Raw genomic sequence first — 18,636 nt, forward strand, 5'->3', positions numbered from 1 at the left:
TGAGGTATACTGCGGCTTTATTGCTAACATTTGCAGAACAGCTTTAGAACACTTGGCATGGCACTACTTCTTAGTCTTTAGAGCAGCTATCTAAAATGGATCCAGCTTCTCTGCAAAGCCCCTGTAGTTAGTTGACATTTACCTTGTAACTGTGTATATTGTTTCTTGCTTCAGCTGGTAGGGATGGGCCTTGCTATTCTATTCATTGCTCACAACAGTCAGTAAAACTCCAGGGCTATGTGCTAAATAGTAAGTAGGTATTCCTTCTACGTCATGGCATCTTCAGTAAATTGGAGAACACCTAGCTTCCCTCACCAGAAAAGCCATTAGTGTGGTTAAGTGACTGCCCTACATAAGATCCTAGTACTCTAATGCAGTGGTTCTTAACCTGTGGTCGAGGGCCCCTGCAGGTCTGCAAGCCCTATTCAGGAGGTCTGCAACTATTCCCAAATAAAATAATATTCTAATGAATACATTAAAATTCCTGAAGTACATAAAAACAAGTAAGCAAAACTGAAAACTTTCTTTAATTGCTAATGCAATAAAATATTTCAATATCAGAGTATTTGTTTGTTGTGTATTTGTTTTTGTATATTGTTTTGAAGTTCAAATCATTGAAATTGCTTAGGCCGGGGGTCCCCAACTTCCAATAATGACTCACTGGAGTCCATGGATTTCAGTAATGATTTAGTGGTGGTCCACAGAAGACAAAAGTTTTAAGAACCGTTGCTTTAGTGCTCAATAATAACAATCAGCCAGATTTAAAAGGTTTGTTCTTCTGAAAACTTAAATGCATAGTGTAGGTATTATTTATGTAAAGCTTCACGGTCTGTTTCCGTTTTTCTTTTCTATTTTAAAATAGTATCATGTTTTTAAGAATTTTAAACCTGCTACGGAGAAGAAAAAAATGGTTGTTTCTGGCATTCAGTGTACAGTCAGAAACTAGGGCAGGTGGTGTTTGTTTCTTCTCATATTCAAAGCCTTTCTGACAGATAGAACTTCTAGAGGTTACTTAAGCTCCCCTTTCTGACACTTCCTGTGTGCGTTGTATATTGTCCTCTAAATATTTCTTTCAACACAGATTGTAGGGAACCTGCTGTATTACCGCTTCATGAACCCAGCCGTTGTGGCCCCAGATGCCTTTGACATCATAGATATGTCAGCTGGAGGAGCTCTACATCCTGATCACCGCCGAAATTTGGGCTCCATTGCGAAGATCCTGCAACATGCAGTGTCCAACAAGATGTTTGAAGGGGAGAATTCTCACCTAGGTGTTGTAAATGATTATCTGGCGGAAACCCATTGGAAATTCAGGTTTGTGTGTTTAACTTCATCTTTGTACTTCATATACATTTTATTTGAGGGATCTTTTAAAGTTGGACACTTGTGATTTTATAACAGAGACTATTCTGTGTCTCATTCCACTTTAATACGGTGACAGTCACTTCACAAAGTGGACCTGCACCTTAGATTTACAAATTTCTAGCCTAAAGAGTTCACTGCAGCCAACCAAATTGGAGTGGCGTAGACTGCATACTAGTTGGATTATGGTTCTGAACATTAACAGGGAAACCGATTTCCACTAAAGATGAATATTTACCTATAGGAACTTGAGACATTTAACTACTCGGCTTGCTATAGAGGTGACTTCTTAGTGCAAAATACAGAGAAAGCATGGACTGGTTGTGAAGACATGAGCATCAAAATGGCACTGCCCTATCCAAACCAGTTCAGGCCTTCTTTCTCCCTTGCTCTGTTAACTGGGACTTCCATGGAGTCTTTTAGCGGGCCATTTGAAATAATAATCTACTCACTTTCAACTGTTGGAAAAGAAGAAAAGGTCTCTTTCTTTGTTCATTGTTTTCCGATCAGACGTCTGATAGTTGCCCCCCCCCCCCCCCCAAACACACACAAAAAAACTACTTCTCGAAACAATATCATAGTCTGTTCCCTTGTGAAATGGATCTTAGACTGACTAGTGTCTGTGGTGACAGTAGTTGCATATATTGATGTCTTTAAAACAGATATTTCTTTCAGTAGTCGGATGGAGAGGTTGGTCTCTGTGACAAACACTCTGCAAGTTCCGCTGTGCATTGGTCTCACTGACGTCAAAGAAGCTCATAGGTTTAGCAAAGCTGTGTGTGTGTGTGTGTGTGTGTGTGTGTCTCTGCCATCAGGAGCCAGGCAAACCATCAAAGCAGCTGCTTGAGAGAGTCTGCCTAATGTTGCACCAGTGGACTGACTGGTTCCCTGAAGCCATGTAGTGGTGCTTTCTATGCAGTTGCGTCCAGTGACACAATGTTCAGTGCCCTATCTGAAACCCAGTCTAAAACGTTAAGCCTGTTTCTAGAGATGACTTCCTTTAAAGTTAATTTTGATGTACCATGTTTGCAATGTGCATTTTGGTAAATGAAAACATGAGTGAACTAAACATAAGGGCAAATATGAAGATGGTTGTGATTCAGTTAACTAGGTAGGACTCGCAGAAAGCAATTGACCTGAATGGTACATTACATTTTACTCCATCTTTGGTTTGCTCTCATTAAGGAGGCATCTTTCACTATGGTTGGAACACCGCTATGACTTTGGAAAATTGCTCAACTCATTGAGTTGCATATTTTTGTGTAACGCTTTTTTTTTTTTTTGCTGAGGCTTTCCAGATACAGGAGAAATCTTCTTCTGTACCTGCTATTTCAAGGTGTATGCTACAAATATTCAGTCCATAGAGAGGTTATCATTTCTATTGAAAAAATCAGTTTGTAGCTGACTGCCTTGTGAAGCAAACACCGGGGGGAGGTCTCACACATTCTCACTTTTCCACAAGCTAGGCAGTTGAATATGAAGGATATGATGGTGAAATATATCTTTGCATCTGGGTCTTTAACGTTGAGATCAGTAAATGCCTTCATTAATATAAAAAACTAGCAGTATTTTTACTACTGATTCTTTCACATGCTCTGAAGTTTGCATAACTTGCCACACAGTGTCTTGACCAGAAATGTTATCTCTATCTGATAATTCATCCGCATTTCCTGCACCTGTGCACATCCTCACTAGTTTCTTTTTTGGGAGAGCCATGTGGATTGGCACTCGATTCTCTTATCTTGTTGACCTACAGCAAGTAGCTGTGGCACTGCTTTCACTTACATCTTAAACTTGAATGTTTCCAGTGGAAATGGATAAAAACTTATCATATGCTAGACATCAGAAGGAGTAAAAGAGTGCCACAGGGTGAGATTTCTAAGCACATTTTCTGCCACCAACAGAGAGACACCCGAGTCTAAGACCCTTTCCATGTGTAGGTCACCCTTATTATTGCCACACAAGCAGTGGTAGTCACATGGGTATATTACACTTGTCGTCTGGTACTGCATATCTCAGCTTGATCAAATTGTCATTGCCCATGAATGGGTAGGCAAATGCCTTGCAGCCATCAGCGACCAAATTCCTTCCTTCTGCATTGCATTGTTGAGCCAAGACAAGCTCCCCATCAGGGTATGGCAGTCCTAAGCCTTTTCTGCATTCTAAGAGCTAGACTATCATTTGTCTCCTTGGGGAAGCAGTGCTGTTGGTCCATTGCACCCAAAGGGCGAACAAGTTTCTACTCTTGGTAGAGGTGATGGGACCAAATTTGTTTCTTGGGTGGCTCCAGAAACTTGCACTTTTCATTCAAACTGAGGTCCTACCAAGGATAGTCTGTCCTCTCGCAATCAGGCACTTACTCTTTTTGACTCCTCTTCCTTTTCTGTGGTTGAGCCAGGCACCTGTGATATCCATGCAAATCGAAAGGAAGTACACTCAGTGAATTTCTGTGATTAAAAAAAAAAAAAAAAAGCCAAGCCCCAGTGTCATGCGCATTATCAGTCCAAATAAAACACCAAAGGGACAAGGAAAAGCAGATGTGCTGCTACCACATGAAAACATTTTGGGATGCCTGAGCACAGTAGTCTTGTTTGGAGGTTGCTTTAACACCAGAAGTGCACTAAATCTGAGATTGTGACTGTCATCATTCCTCCTGGTCTTCATATAGGGGGAACAGGTCATTATCCTGTGTTTTATTCCATGAGGTCTGTTTTCTCAGAATTGAGTCTCCTTTTGACTCTTCCCTGTCTCACTGACACCTCTTCAGGAAGTGGACTCCACCCAGTGGTGGACAGGATAGGCTTGCGTCATACATCCAACTAGATGCAGCTGGACTAATAGTTGGCAAATCTTTCCAAATCCCTTTGGACTCCTAGTGCTTTTTCCCAGTTCTCATTCCTCAGTTCTTACTCCTTATATTCCTGGAATACTAAAATGAATAATAGATGTAAAATCCAGTCATTCTGCATCCATTATATCCAGCCATGTGCTGTCCTGCAACAAAGGCTTGGGAAGTTCCGGGTATTGAGACTGTACTGTAGAATGAATGCCTTTAAGTTGCCTTGCGTCAACAATTGCATAACGGCTTTCCTTGGCCATGCAGCCCACCTAAGCTCTAGCGATCTAGTGGAAACGTTTTCCCAAGTCTGCAGTCATCAAAGGCTTGCACGACAAGGACCGGTCTCCCAAAGAAGTCTTTACCTCCAGGAATACCCCAGCTCACTGTGTTAAGGCAGTTGTGGTTTCCTTGAAGATTAAGCCTGCTTCATGACATATGGTCAAGGGGCTTTTGAGGCAGGTTAAGAGTTTGTACTAGTTCTGCAGTGTCTCTCTGAGATAGGCCTGTACTATAAAGACCAGCTTGTGGAAATATATATATATTTTTTTAAAACATATACAAATTCAGACATTAACCCCTTTCCATTTTTTATTTTTTTATTTATTAGAACGAGGAGTAAATTAATGTGTCTATTAGTCTCAAGTTAAGGAAAGTAAAAGTCAAGTTGAATTAAGGCTTGATGAACCCAATCCACTGTGAATGGAGCTTCAGTTTTGGGCCAAATAGTGAAGATGTATGAAGTTGCAATTAAGTGCAAGGCTAGTATTTGTCTCTGTTGCATGTGAATCTGTGCCATCAAACTATTCTTCTGAGGTGTCTAAACCCTAAAAGGACACCTATGTTTAGAGTGTTGTTTTTCAATTCAGATCGCTCCTTTGAGTAGTGTAAATGTAGTTGTGCTTTCCAGTAGCCAGAAAGAAGGAAAACAGTAGTTTGCAAAATTACCAACATACTCAACAGTTTCTGCTGTGAAAACCATCTGTGTGACTTTGTGGTACAATATCGAACAGTATACCTTTTAAAAGGTCTCCTTTTTAGAGTACTGGACCGGACAGGGGCCAAAATGTTGGTACTGGAGGGAAAACTTGCCGAACAGCCGAAAGTGGAATTATTGGAGTGCATACTAACGGAAGAGGATTTCAAAGAGTTACAAGGGATGTTTGCACTTGTATATAGACTTTAAAAGAATATAATCACCTTCTATTTACATTGTCTATATTTGTAGGCACTGTTAAAGTGATCGTAGGCGACTTCCTTGTCCTAGTGGTAGTTTTACACTGCAAAGCGATCAAGAAAGCAAAATAGTGACCAGTAGCCCGAGCCAGAGTCAGTTGAACAAATGCTCTCCATGCTACTGGATACGCATTCTTAACAAACCGAATATGCAATGAGTGCTTGCTGCCTATAGGAAGCACTAGGCTCTACTTAAGCATTAGTGTTCGTTTGGACATATTTGAGGATATTAATCCATGTGACTGCTTTGTTAGAATAATCTGTAGAAAAATGGGTTTAACCAAGTACTACATGTACCATTCGCACTGATATTGCCCCTTCTTAGAGCATTGTATTTTCTACCATACTTATGCCTTCTAAACTCTGATTTTAGCAGAATATCAGTATGGTTTGCCCTTGGTGTGTGTTTTGCACAGTTAGATAAACATCAAATTAGATATTAGTAATGTGAAACCAGAGGCAGAAAATGTGTGCATGCTTTCTTTTGATTCTCAGAACAGCAATGTTTGACATAGGGGACAGCTGTGCCTATTGAGAAGTAGTTGTCTCTGTCTCTAGTAAAAACATTCTGAATCCCCCAGTTTTAAATGTTAACCTATTTTTAGGAAATTTATCCGGGCGGCATGTTCCGTTCCTGAACCAGAAGATCGCTTCAACGTTGATGAGTATTCAGAAATGGTCAATGTCATCAAACCAGTGATCTACATGACAGTTTGCGAGCTCATTAAAACTCACAAGGTATGAATTCTGGTCATAGGCTGGCGCACAACTGGCACATAAATTTTATACAGTATCCAATTAGTATAGACTATCTATTTTGTGGAATTATGGGTTAACTCCTCCTTTGGTGACTTTATGCTATGGGTTCTGCTTCTAACCATACTTTTCTTCCTTCTACAGCTCTTGCTTGAACACCAGGACTCCATTTCTCCAGACCATGGGGATCCACTGCATGAGTTGCTGGAGGATTTGGGGGAGCTGCCCACGGTCCAGTCACTGATAGGTATGTAAGAATTGGGATTTTTGAGAACACCAACTGCATGCAGGTACACTTGATAAGATTTTCTTTCTATAATGTTATGCTCAAGTCATTGGCTATTATAGAATAAATCTGAATCCGGCAAATGTCCCATGTTTACAAATCAAGAATAGAACTGGGACTAAAATATTATAATGTGGTATGCTTCAGGGAATGCGCGTAAAGTCAGTCCAGTGGTGCAGTTTGTGGCCTAGATAGCACTATGTGCAAGACCATTGGTAAAACAGTGCTTTTTGTGCAAAGATGCAATGAATTCCAGTGTTAATTCTATACACTTCTCAGAATGGAATCGGTTATCTTTGGGAGCTCCGCTTGCCATGAACTTCATAACTTGAGCTCCAAATATTTTGAAAAAGTCAATAGGATAGATTTATTTACAAACTTTTCCCTTAAATCTTCGGTAGTGATTGAATGAACCACAGCTTTTTACTCTTGTACAATTCTTCAACTAAACTATATTATTTTAAAATTGTGAATGAATCCATATCCGTTTTTCTGTGTTTTGATGGAGTGGGTTCTTTAGGCTTGATTATATTTATTTTAAATATTGTTCAAGGGGGGATTCTGGTGAAAGATGTCATAATGAGCCTGAACACCCAAGCAGACTTCATCAAACAAACACACTTTCTGGAATGTTTTTTTTTTTTTTTTTGTTTGGCATGCAGGACTTGGTAAACAGAACTGTATTTTTTTGTCTAAAATGAAAGGCAGTGTTAAGGGTTTGCATTGCTTGTGAAACTCCTACACATCCTTCATGTTAAATCTGTTTACAATTCTACAGGAGAAGGATCGTTTAATTCTGGTGAAGAGGAAATGGAGATCTCTCTTGTGCTCACAAACAAGTTTGACATGATGGAGTCCAATAGCGAGGAAACTGATGCAAAGAGTTTGTTGTTAAGGTTGGTATTCTTTTGGAAGTTGTTTTGCTCTCACATACCCACCTCCTCAGCCTGCTTTCCCCAGCCATTTTATAATTATTCTAGACGCAAGAGGTGACTGGTTAGGTTTCTCTGGCCAGTTGTGCAGGTTACACATTATTTGCACTGGTATTATTCCTTAATCTCTTGTTTTTCTTGATTATAAGAATTATTATTATATATATATAGATAAGTAATTTTCCTTGGCCTACCAGATGCTTCAGACCACTAATGGTCTAACAGATGTTTCAGGTTGATTTGTTCTTGTTGTTGATGACTTCTAATGATGGTTCATCCTCTAACACGATTGGGAGACCCTGTTCTCCATCAGCTACTGTGTTCTTTAAAATTGAGACATTTAAAATGAATACGTTTTTAATGTGAGAAATCACAGTTCAAGCTCAATGTGTGGTTGCTTTGTAATAATAAAAAAAAAAAAAAAAAAATATTATTTTATTTGCTTTTTGTCCCTTCCTCCACCCAGCACAGTAGTACGACCAGTTTTGATTGTGTGCATTATAGAGTCCAGTCTGTTCTGATCTTGACCACACTTTGAAATCGTCTTATGTTTCCATGAATCTGTTTTCCACACCTTAAACAATATAACAATACTAACACTCTCATATCCTCTTCAAGGCAGCCCTTTGCTCTCTAGTCCTAACACTACAGAATCAAGCCTTCCTTAAGTTTTTACAGGTCATGGCCTCTGCTGTGAGCATCTGGCAGGCTGGGGCCTGTGCAATTTCTACATCCCAAAGTCTGGCAGTGTGCTCTCCCCTTTTAAATTGTTTCAGAATTTACTTGACTTAAATGCGTGGCTCTGCGAATGGTGAGGCGTGACTTGTTCAGGCCTTGGGTTTTCCCAGAACCTGTTTCTGTTTGGAGCAATTCATCCACAGAGCAGGAAATTAACATTTTATTATTATTCTGTTGCACTCCTAATTCAATTTCATAAGTTATTGTTGAGGATCAAGCATTCCTAAAGTAAAATGATAATTTAATATCACTTGCTTGGTTTCTTTCCTGCCATTGAGGCCTAATCACAAATTGCATTTTGTAACACTATTAGTGTTACAGCTATAATGCTAATTGCGTGCTAGAAAATGGTGTTGACCTACATATAGGTGTAAATCTCAATCTCTCTTGCTTTTCTATGGGGAAATCTCAACACAAATAAGTTCTACTAGTTATTAGTAAATGAGGGAAGGGCTGGGTGGAGTGGTGTTAAATTGGGGAATATCTACTACAAAAAAGGTGGGGTTTAGTAAGGAGTGAGCAGCGGTTTGGGGGAGAAATGGGGAGGGCTTTAGGGAGGGACATGCAAATACAAACACTTATCCACAAAAGAGTAAGCCCGTTGCTATTCACAAACTAACTTCTAAAGTCCATACAGCCCAAAAGGCTACAAAACGGTTTAAAAGCGCTCCAGCCCAGCCTTGGAATAAGTCCAGCACCACACATGGCCACTCATTGGTACTGCAACACTTTTCATTGAAAATAAAGGAGGTAGGGAGTTAAAATAGAACCCCCATTTGAAATATTAGTATAAATAATTTAGTTTGACTTTTACAAAATATTCATACCTTTAACGCTAGCAACATTTATGTAAAATAAAAAAATATATTCAAATATTTCATAGCCCTCTTTAATGTAAGAATAAAAGTAACTTAAATGTTTTAAACAAATTAATTTAAATTCATTTGGTACATATCTTTTTAGTAATTGTTTGAATGCATAATATAAACTTACTTTCTTATCCTTAAAAAAATAATTTCACTTTGAAATATTTCAATTAGATATTTAAATAAAAAACAAGCAAATAGTGCTGTTTTTCCTATAGTCGAGCAAATGGAGTTATGTGATTGTGCAGCTGCTGCAATTTTTTTGCATAACTGCAGATTTGCCACATAATCCATTCTTATTTTAACAAAAGTTTCTAGCTCAAAGGGTTAAAAATTTATCAAAAATGTAGCGCCACGTACTGCAGCAGAGTGAAAGGCACTTTGCAAAGCTGGACTGGTATCCTTTTTGTTGCTTATTGCTATATTTAGGTATTAAAATTGCTCTAGCGCGGTGCAACCAATGCCCAGACAGTATTACTAAGTTTAAAAATAGAGTAATACTATTACAAAATGTGCTGCATAATTTGCCTTTTCTTGCTGCATAACCTAGTAAACCCTGCTGCGTAATTTGGCCCTTTCCTGCCACGTAATTCATGTGGCCCTGTCTATGGTCAAAATAAATATGTATTAATTTACGTTAATATTAGCATTTTTATACACTTTTGTTTAAAAGTTTATAAACTTTCTTAAATGTACATATATTTAGCCATAGGTAGATCTCTGCCCCTTTTGGCAAAGGCCTCTTCCTACATGTGAACATTTACTAGTAGGAAATGTCTGCACCCCTAGTTTCAGGTGGTGGAGACATACAAATCTACACCTGATTGTAGTGAGCTTACACTCTGAAATGGCGGCTAGCAAAAAGGACTAATTTACAAAGTGTAAGAGTAGGTTTAGATGTGTAGATTTACTCAAGTTTAAATTTACCTATGTGAATATGCTTCATTGTTTTCAAATAGAGACCTTTTACTTAACTCTTAGATTTGAGTCTTTTTGTTTTTTTAACCAACTGTGATCGACTGACAGAAGTGCAAGGCTATTTCCAGAAATGTTGAGGAACTAATGATGTGCAGCCATGTGAAACTAATAGCTATGATGGAAGTAAGCAAAATGGTGTGATTTTATACTTTGCCTTTTGAGTAGTATGAATGTTTCTAGTATAAATCCATGGCAGTTTAACTTGTTGTCCATGCTTTTTGGTCAGTTTGCTAAAGTACATGGCCATGATGGGGCATTTTAGTTATTAGTTCCTCGTTTCCTCGTTCTGTATATGAAGTAATGAAGGTGACACTTGGTGAAGACACACTTGTACAGTAGTCTGCTTTTTATTTAATTGAAACTGTATGTGTAGGTAAAAACTTATTTACTTTTTTTATTTTTTATAAAGAAATCTATTTTTTGATTGGTTCTCCTACTCTTGAACTCCTCTTGATTCCCGAGTCCTACGTTCCCCTGCAAAGTCTAGGTACATCTTTCCTTAATACCCCCTGCAAGTTTGAGTCCTCTGTCAACCTTCATGAGCTGCTAGTGGGGGTGATTGCCCTCTGGGCTGCTAAACTGCACAACAAACTTGGTTTGTTTGCTCATTTTATTCTTCTGGCGAGAGAGTGGTACATTTCCTTACTCCTAGACACCCCCTCCCCCCCCACTGTAAATTGGGAGCTTCAACTAAGGGGTAACACAATGCAGGTATCAAGGTAACAGGGTTTTTGTTCTTTTTTTTATTTATTTTTTATTATGTGGGCTTTTAACTTTCTCACATCACTAATTAATGCAATGTCAATGATTCTCCTGGCAATTAACTTTATCCTTACTCTGTAGGTATACAAAACAAATGGTGAGCAGAGTACCATTCTATCGCCTGCTTCTGGTGGCATTGCTTCTTATAATGATGAAGTACATCCCAAAATCACTGCTACAAATGGTTGCCCATCATGGCCTCTTTTTATGCGTTTTCTGCTAAAGCTTGATCTATCCTCTAATCGGCCAGCCTGTACGTTTTGTTTTCACACAGTTGTTTTGTTCCAAGCGAACACCAGTTTTAAGTTTGATTGTTTTGTGAAGAATATTCCTAATTGTTGGGATGACCTCTATGGAGTCCTACAGACGTCAACCTTAGGAGGTAGACTGTGGTTTAGGAAAACCGCTTCCCTCAACTGCGTGTCCAATCCCTCCATATCTTTTTGCTCACTTAAGAGTTTTGTTGTTTTCCTGTTTGTAGAACATGGTATGCACACAAGTGTGCGTGCAGAGTACCCGAAAACATGGCTGCATGAGTGAGTGGGAATGCATCCTTCTTGCTTTATTTAACCCAACAGTTATTCAAACCTCTGCTTTGTGGCAATAGATAAGTGCTACTTCACATTCTGTGGATGCCAGAATGAATATTTTAGAAAAAGTGACTGGAGAGGCACTTGTAGCAGCATCAGAATTCATATTGAGCAAAGTGTACCTTGACATGTAGACAATAGCAGAAGACCTTGTAATTACCTTGCATATAATAAACCCACTGGTATAAATGATGGGAGCCCACCAAGGATATTCTGAGACTTTGGTTGCTTCACTGCAGCAGGTGTTACTATTGCAGTATTACAATCCACCAGGATTTTAGGTTTGGACAAAATGTTGACATTTGCACTTCTTGTGTCAACATCCTGTAGATATGAGCACTTTCCTCAAATGATGGTATAGCTTCCATTGCTGTCTGACTGTTGAATGGTGGTTACTTCCCACCTACACACACTATCACAGTTAAACCATATTTGTTGTTTTCAGCACAAAGCACATGCTCATCGATGTGATTCAGGCCCAACCTGGCGATTCCATACCTGAGATTTTAAGGACCTCTGCATCAGTAGATCAGGTAAATTTTATTCTCTGCATGTAGAGAAAGTACTGTAGCACATCCACCATGGATGCTTTCAAAGATATGCTTGCAAAAGTAAACCTTCAGAGGAACAGAACATTTCATCATAGTGAGGAGTCATTTTATTTGGCGGTACACGTTACTGTTCTTCAAAGCGCTAACTTCAGTATAAATGCAGGTTAATGGGAGTGGATGTCGGTATTCATGCCTGAGGTAGATATACCTACTTTGTTGTCGCCATATTGACATATAAAATACTTGCTTTTTCTGTAGCCTCTAAAATGAATGTTCTTTGTGGAAATGCTCCAGGGATTGGTTTATACTACTTGGTATAGCTTGTATGCTGCTCCTAATACACAGAACACCCACAGTTTAAAGATCTGCTTTTTCCAATGTAATTTGAATGACCGAAATGCATAGAACCTACTTAACTTTTAGTCCAAAGCTTCATTTACGAACGCCATAGAAAGTTGCTTTTCTTTCAGCACCATGTTTTTTTATTGCACCATCACCCCGCCCTGCCCTTTCTCACCTGGGGCTAGATGTACAAAGCATTTCTGTGGTCTCCAATGCTCAGAATCTGAGTTTTCGACCGCAGAAATGCTTTTTTTGAAATGTACTAAACCCACTTTAGGAGTCCGATTTTCTTTTCGTCTTTTAAGGATAAAGAATCTCCGTTTGGAAAGGCATGTTGTAGGCGTTCCTTCCAAATAGAGGTTCCTATCCATATGCATCAGTGCTTTAGAAATGTAATAGAAGTTGTAAATTACATTTTTCTGACCCCCAAGTTGGGGTGGTAACCTATTCACAAAAGTAAAGAGGTTACCTTGGTGACCTTTTGTGAATGTAAAAACAAATTGTGGTGTTAACCAGTGGTCGACTGGACCACTGCCAACTCAAAGGGGGGAAAACTGCATTTTATTTTTTAGCTTGTCCCTGTTTTCATTAAGAAACAATGGCTGAATTGTAAACACAAAAAACTCACTTTATTGAAATGCATTCACAGACATGATAGTCTGCTTACCCCACCATCCCTGTGATGGCCTGGAGTCTGACAGAGCCACAATTTGTGACCACCTCGTGGATATTAGTGTGTTAGATCTGATTTGAACCCAATCTAAATCTAAATTTTCCGACATGACATATTTGGACACAGGTCTGTTCTGAAAATTATTTATTGGTCTCAAAAGTACTGGTCCAAATTGCAGTCGATATTTCGCAAGCAGTACAATAGTACATCTGGCCTCAGACCTTTGATGCCAACTGCTATTTTTAGTTGCCTTTCCCTCACCACAGACTTCATTTAGTATGGTGTTTTGAAGGTGAACCTGAGGGTACATGAGTCGTCTCTATTATTTTACCCAAATAATATTTTAGTGAGGTCTCTCTGGGTGCCATGGTACTGTTTTTTTTTTTTGTTTTTTTTATTTTATTATTATTATATATATATATATATATATATATATATATATATATATATATATATATATATATATATTTTTTAAATCCATCAATCTGTTGTCCATTGTCTATTTCATTTAATATGGTTAGTCGGACTCTTGGTTACGGGTTCTGGGTTCTGGTTTTGGGGGTGGTGCTGGGACAATGCTCCATTAATCTTGTAGATAGATTTGCTGCTTGCAAAGCACAATACAGCAGTACTTAGTGATCCTCAACAAGTACCTAAGGTGTAAGAGAGCCTTAATGATTGTTTGAAGGAGTTGCAGTGTTTCTGCAGGCCTCTTTGCAGAAATTTTGTGACCCTGGAATAAAAAGCGACATTGCGAAAGGAGCAACAGTACTTGCAGGTGCAAGATTGGGTGGGAGTCTGCGGGCAAGTGTCCTGAAACAATTTCATGAACATCCTAGCTACTTCCCAGTGAAATAATGGCAATAGTATTTTCTCCAAAAATGTAAAGACATTTAAAAAAAAAAAAAATTGTTTGGGCCAGGGCCTGCCAGATAATGCAATCTGTCTGGTTGCAAAGGACATTTTGTCTGCATCTTACAGTAAACTTACCTATTCGATGGCTTGTCTGTTTATCTTGTGGTTGGCCCACCCCTGAAGAAAACCCTCTTTACTTCTACTCTCACTCTAAGGGAACAATTTTTTTTGCTTAAGCACTCTACAAGCATGCATGTGCTTTTCCACTGTATACCCTCATGTGCTTCTTACCCTCCTTATTGCTCGTCCATCTGTGTGCTTTTTGCTCCTGCTTTCTCATCAGTCATTCCCCCATGCTCTCGTCCGTGTGCTTCTCTCCCCCACCCGCGCTTCATTTTGCTCTTACTCGTATGCTTCTGTGGTGTTCTCTCTACCTTGTGCTTTCCCTAATCTCCACTGCCTGCTGTGTGCCTCATTTCCCCTCTCCCACCCCGACCGCAGCTTTTTAAATTTTAATTGGATTTTTGTGCTAAAGAAATCTATTTGCTTTGGGTCAAACTGGATTGGCAAATGAAAAAACATTGAAGCAAATGGCACCTATGTCATTATGCTGACGTGTGTATGCATTCTGATGCATGTGCACGACAGTGATATATCCACTGCCATGACATTTTTTTTTTTCAATTTGTCCACAATTGTCCAACATAGATACAGTGTCTCAATGCTTAAGACCAAGTCTGATTGTAGTGAGCAGCTGGAAATATCTTAAAAACAATGTTTCTAGAAGTCAGAGTGGATGTATATTAATAGTTTTCTTTCACTGATGATGATCTAGGTCTTACCAATCATGGATGTATTTCAGTGACTAGGGGCAATAAGTCAATGTTCAGAAAACATTTTGAACCCTTTAGTCTTCCAGTGTTTAAGAGGAAGAATTAGAGGAGGATAGGATGTTCTGTCCCTCCATCAAACATGGAGCATTTTAATTCTGGCAGATTTACAGCTATGGTGCAAAAACACTTCATGCCATTCATGTTGCGTTCCACTAAAATTGTGTACATTAAGTAAATGCTCCTCAAATAGCTTGAGATACTGGAGAGAGGTAGTGGATTTTATACTCGTTAAAAGGATGACTTGCATTGCTTTGTAAACATATTGGGAGCAATGCTTCCAAGAAACATGCAATGTCTCATTCCTAACAGTATTAAAACTATTCCTGTCACCTTTTTGTAAATTTCCTAGTCGCCAGTAATATGGTCTTGTGCTTGTTACAGGCAGGGCTTGGCCACACTTGTCGCTGCAGCGGTTTGGCAGGACCTAGTACCTCTAACAGAGGATCCTATTTAAACATATAGCAGACTTCAGTCTGTGATGGAACCCTTAAGACTAATGTATGAAGATACCCAATACAGAGTGAGGCCATACTATTGGCAATACAGTGGTACATACATCTGTAACATAACAGAAAATGTATACATTGAACACATAACAAAAAAAAATGTAGCAGGAATGTCCGATTTTCATGCATGCTTTGTCTGCTATTCCAACTGATCTTCGTTCTATTTTCATTCATTTGTCTGTGGAGGGGTTGTCTTTTACTGACTATTCAATTGAATTGCAGCGTTTTGACACCAAGTGGAAGAGAGGAACTCAAAAAAAAAAATAGAGCTCTAGAGAGAGAGAGTGAGAGACTTGGGCATACAGATACTGCGGACTCACTGGCAAAGTAAAGTTACGCTGTTAAATCCTCTCTTAAATTTTATTTGCTCGGTTAACAAACATGCTTCCTCTCAACACTATTTAAGCCTCAATCCTGTTGTGCTTCCACATCCAAAGAATAGCCTTCAATTATCACTTTGGATTAGTGTTTCAATGCAAGTTAATTTCCTTTATTTGTATGTCATTCTGACAAATGGTAATTTCTTAAACTGTCCGCTTCGGTTTAACTTGCTGTTAACCCATCGATTTTTAAAATCACTTAATCTCCCCATGCCTAATCAGCACCTTGAGATCCTCAACTGTGATTTGCTGCGCTTTACAAATTCTGGATTTATTTATTTGTGTATCTTACCTCTCCTAATAGGTCCTTTCACCCAGACCCTTTCCTTAATTGCAGTAAGCCCTGCATTCCCTTGTGTTGTCAGGGAAATTAACAATCTTGGTGCAACTATATATGACTGATATCTCGCGGACCACAGGTCTAATGATCATGTACTTCTCATCGGCTGTGCTTGTGTCAATGATTGTTCCCCTATTCATGGACACACCACCCTGGCCCTGGGTAGGATTCTGAAAAGTACTGCAATAGTATTGGACCCTCCCCAGTAAAACTTCAGAATGTAGAAAGTTCCCAGACTGAACGTCCAAAATCATCTTATCTGGAAGGGGAAGTGGACCCCTGAACTTGAGAGTTGGCGACTTTGCGTAACTTTGAGTGCCAGCCTTCTCTGTTTTGCAGGTGGTGGCACCGTACTTAAGATGTGTAGAATTTGCCACCTCCCTTATTTTCCTGCCAACATTCACCTAAACATCCTGTTCAGCATTAACCAGCCTGCCTTTAATTATCTTCATTTGCCCTTGATTGAAGTCCTTTTTTTCTGTATACTAAACATGTGCCGTGAAGCTCCTTCATCTGATAAAGGCTTCTACCTGCAGATTCTTTACCTTTGAATTAGTCCCAGGCGTCGGACTGGATCTGAAAGATTTTCGTGAGCAGTACCCCTGCGTACCGGTAGCTGTCGATCAGCTGCATGCCAGTTGTCTGCGCCAGAAATGACATTGCGGAGGAACGCCTCACCCATGTGCACCATTTTCTGGTTCTTTTCTTTCCATGCCAGCCATCACTGATCCGAAGAGAGCTACCTCTCAGTTTTCTTTTTGACTGCTCTTTTTTCAACTTTTGGCGACTTCTCCTTTTTTGAGAATTTCTCCTGGTGTGTCGAAGGACGTCTTATAGGAAGACAGGTTTCAAGCCCTTTGGTTCCTGTCATCGGGGAAGTCCACGACGGATCCACACCTCGTGTGTTTGTAATGTCTGGAGCATGACCACAACCCGAAGTTGTGCTCAGAGTGCCGGTCCGTTCATCCGAAGGCTTTGAGGGAGTAGTCCCTAAAGCTGCTGGTGGCCTGGCATGCGAGTCCACACAGGTTGAGGTCTTGGTCAAGAGGAAGTTCCTGGGACTATTTGTGGAGTCAGAAGTTGTTGTCCCACTCAAGTTCTCAGAGTGATCAGGTAAATCGAGGCATAAAAAGAAAAGTAAGAATTCGAAGCACGCTTAGACTTCTCCACGTCAGTCAGCTGACGCAACGTCAGCGTGTTGTAATTTCTAGGCTGCGTTCTTCAGAGCCTGGGCCGAGACTGCGCCTTCACAAATTTCCAGGAGCTTGTGCGACCCCTGCCCAAATCAGAGTTTTTATTAGGCCATGTGTCTCATTTTTGGGAAGACAGACCCTGCTGGAGCGCCTTCATGCCAGCTGGGTCGGAAGGAGCCCCATAGGGTTCCGCGCCAGCAGATTCAGCCTCTGCTCTGATGGGCTGTGAGGGATCCAGTCCTGTATATAGACCAGTGGTGGTCGTACGACTTTGACCTTCCCCTGCACCAGTTGCGATTCTGGTGCCCACCAGCACTGCCATTGTCATCCCCGGCAGGTATCACTGGACCTTTTAGAATAACACCCATATGAGAAATGGACTGACTTGGGGACTGGCGTGAAGTCTGTCTCTCCCCCCCCCCCCCCCCCCCACCCCCAGATCCCGACTGCCATTTACCTCTTAAGTGACAATGGGAGGGGTTACTAATCATGCCAATTCCTGTCCAGCCACTGGGCCGCGCACGCTGCTCAGCCTCTGCGTTGCTGAGGGCGCAGGGACCCACCGACTTCATGGATCAGGTGGCCAGCAGTCTTGGTCAGTCTGACACCCCCTGCTCCCCCTCCCCACAGCCTCTAAACCCTCCTCATCTGCCTCCACCCTCTAAGGACCAGTTGCCGGCAGGATTTGCCATCACCTGCCCCATTGGCAATCCTTTACCACAGACAGGTGGGTTTTGCAGATAGTCTTAAGGGGCTACTCCCCCTCTTTGAAACTACACATCCATCCCTGCCACATCTTACAACTGGATAACGAGCGATCATTTGTCCCTTCTCCGTGAGGCATATGGGGTTCTCTTGGCCAAAGGAGCCATAGAGAGGGTTCCAGGGCCAGAAGTAGGCTGTTAGTCCCGCTACTTTCTGGTCCTCATAAAGGACATGGGTCTTCACTGTATCCTAGACCTACAAGCCTTCAGTCTCTTACTCAAGAAAAAGTTCAAGATGGTCACGTTGGCTCAGGTCCTTTCTGCCTTGAAGACTGGATGGTGGCCCTGGACTTGCAGGACGCTTATTTTCACACCATATCAACCTGTTGGAGCTCTGTGCGATCCGACTGACATTGAAAGCCTTACTTCCCCCTATCAAGTTAAAGATGGTGCAGGTGTCCATGGACAACACCATCGCTATGTGGTACAGCAACAAGCGGGGTGGGGTTGTGGACCCTTTGTCAGGAGGCTCTGCCCCTCTGGACATGTCTGGAACAGCAGGGCATGTCCCTGGTAGTTCAACATCTGGCGGGCTCTCAACGCCAGAGTGGACGAAGTCGGACAAATCCAGATGGAGATGTATTTTTGGCCAAGGCCTCTTTCAACAGTTGGGAGAGCCTTGGTTAGATCTGTTCTCCCCTGCCGAAAATGCGCAATGTGAGCAGTTTTGTATACTGGAGTTTCCAAGGCAGCACTTGCTCTGCTACCCTTCTCGTCTCTTTCTGCCTATACCACTCCTACCCAGAGTTCTCAAGAAGATCAGGAAGCACCAGGCCAAAGTAATCCTTGTGGCTCCG

General features: G+C 40.7%; 1 protein-coding gene across 1 annotated transcript in view; it reads left to right on the plus strand.

The window, feature by feature from the left end:
- Positions 1–18,636, plus strand: part of IQGAP3 (IQ motif containing GTPase activating protein 3) — a 158,035-nt gene that overhangs the window by 101,878 nt on the left and 37,521 nt on the right. The window contains exons 29-33 of the mRNA XM_069218034.1: positions 1,082–1,314; positions 6,040–6,172; positions 6,335–6,437; positions 7,255–7,372; positions 11,788–11,875. Coding sequence (XP_069074135.1) covers positions 1,082–1,314; positions 6,040–6,172; positions 6,335–6,437; positions 7,255–7,372; positions 11,788–11,875 — 675 coding nt within the window. The remainder of the gene's footprint in view (positions 1–1,081; positions 1,315–6,039; positions 6,173–6,334; positions 6,438–7,254; positions 7,373–11,787; positions 11,876–18,636) is intronic.

This window comes from Pleurodeles waltl, chromosome 12 (genome assembly GCF_031143425.1).
Source record: "Pleurodeles waltl isolate 20211129_DDA chromosome 12, aPleWal1.hap1.20221129, whole genome shotgun sequence".
Classification (NCBI taxonomy): domain Eukaryota; kingdom Metazoa; phylum Chordata; class Amphibia; order Caudata; family Salamandridae; genus Pleurodeles; species Pleurodeles waltl.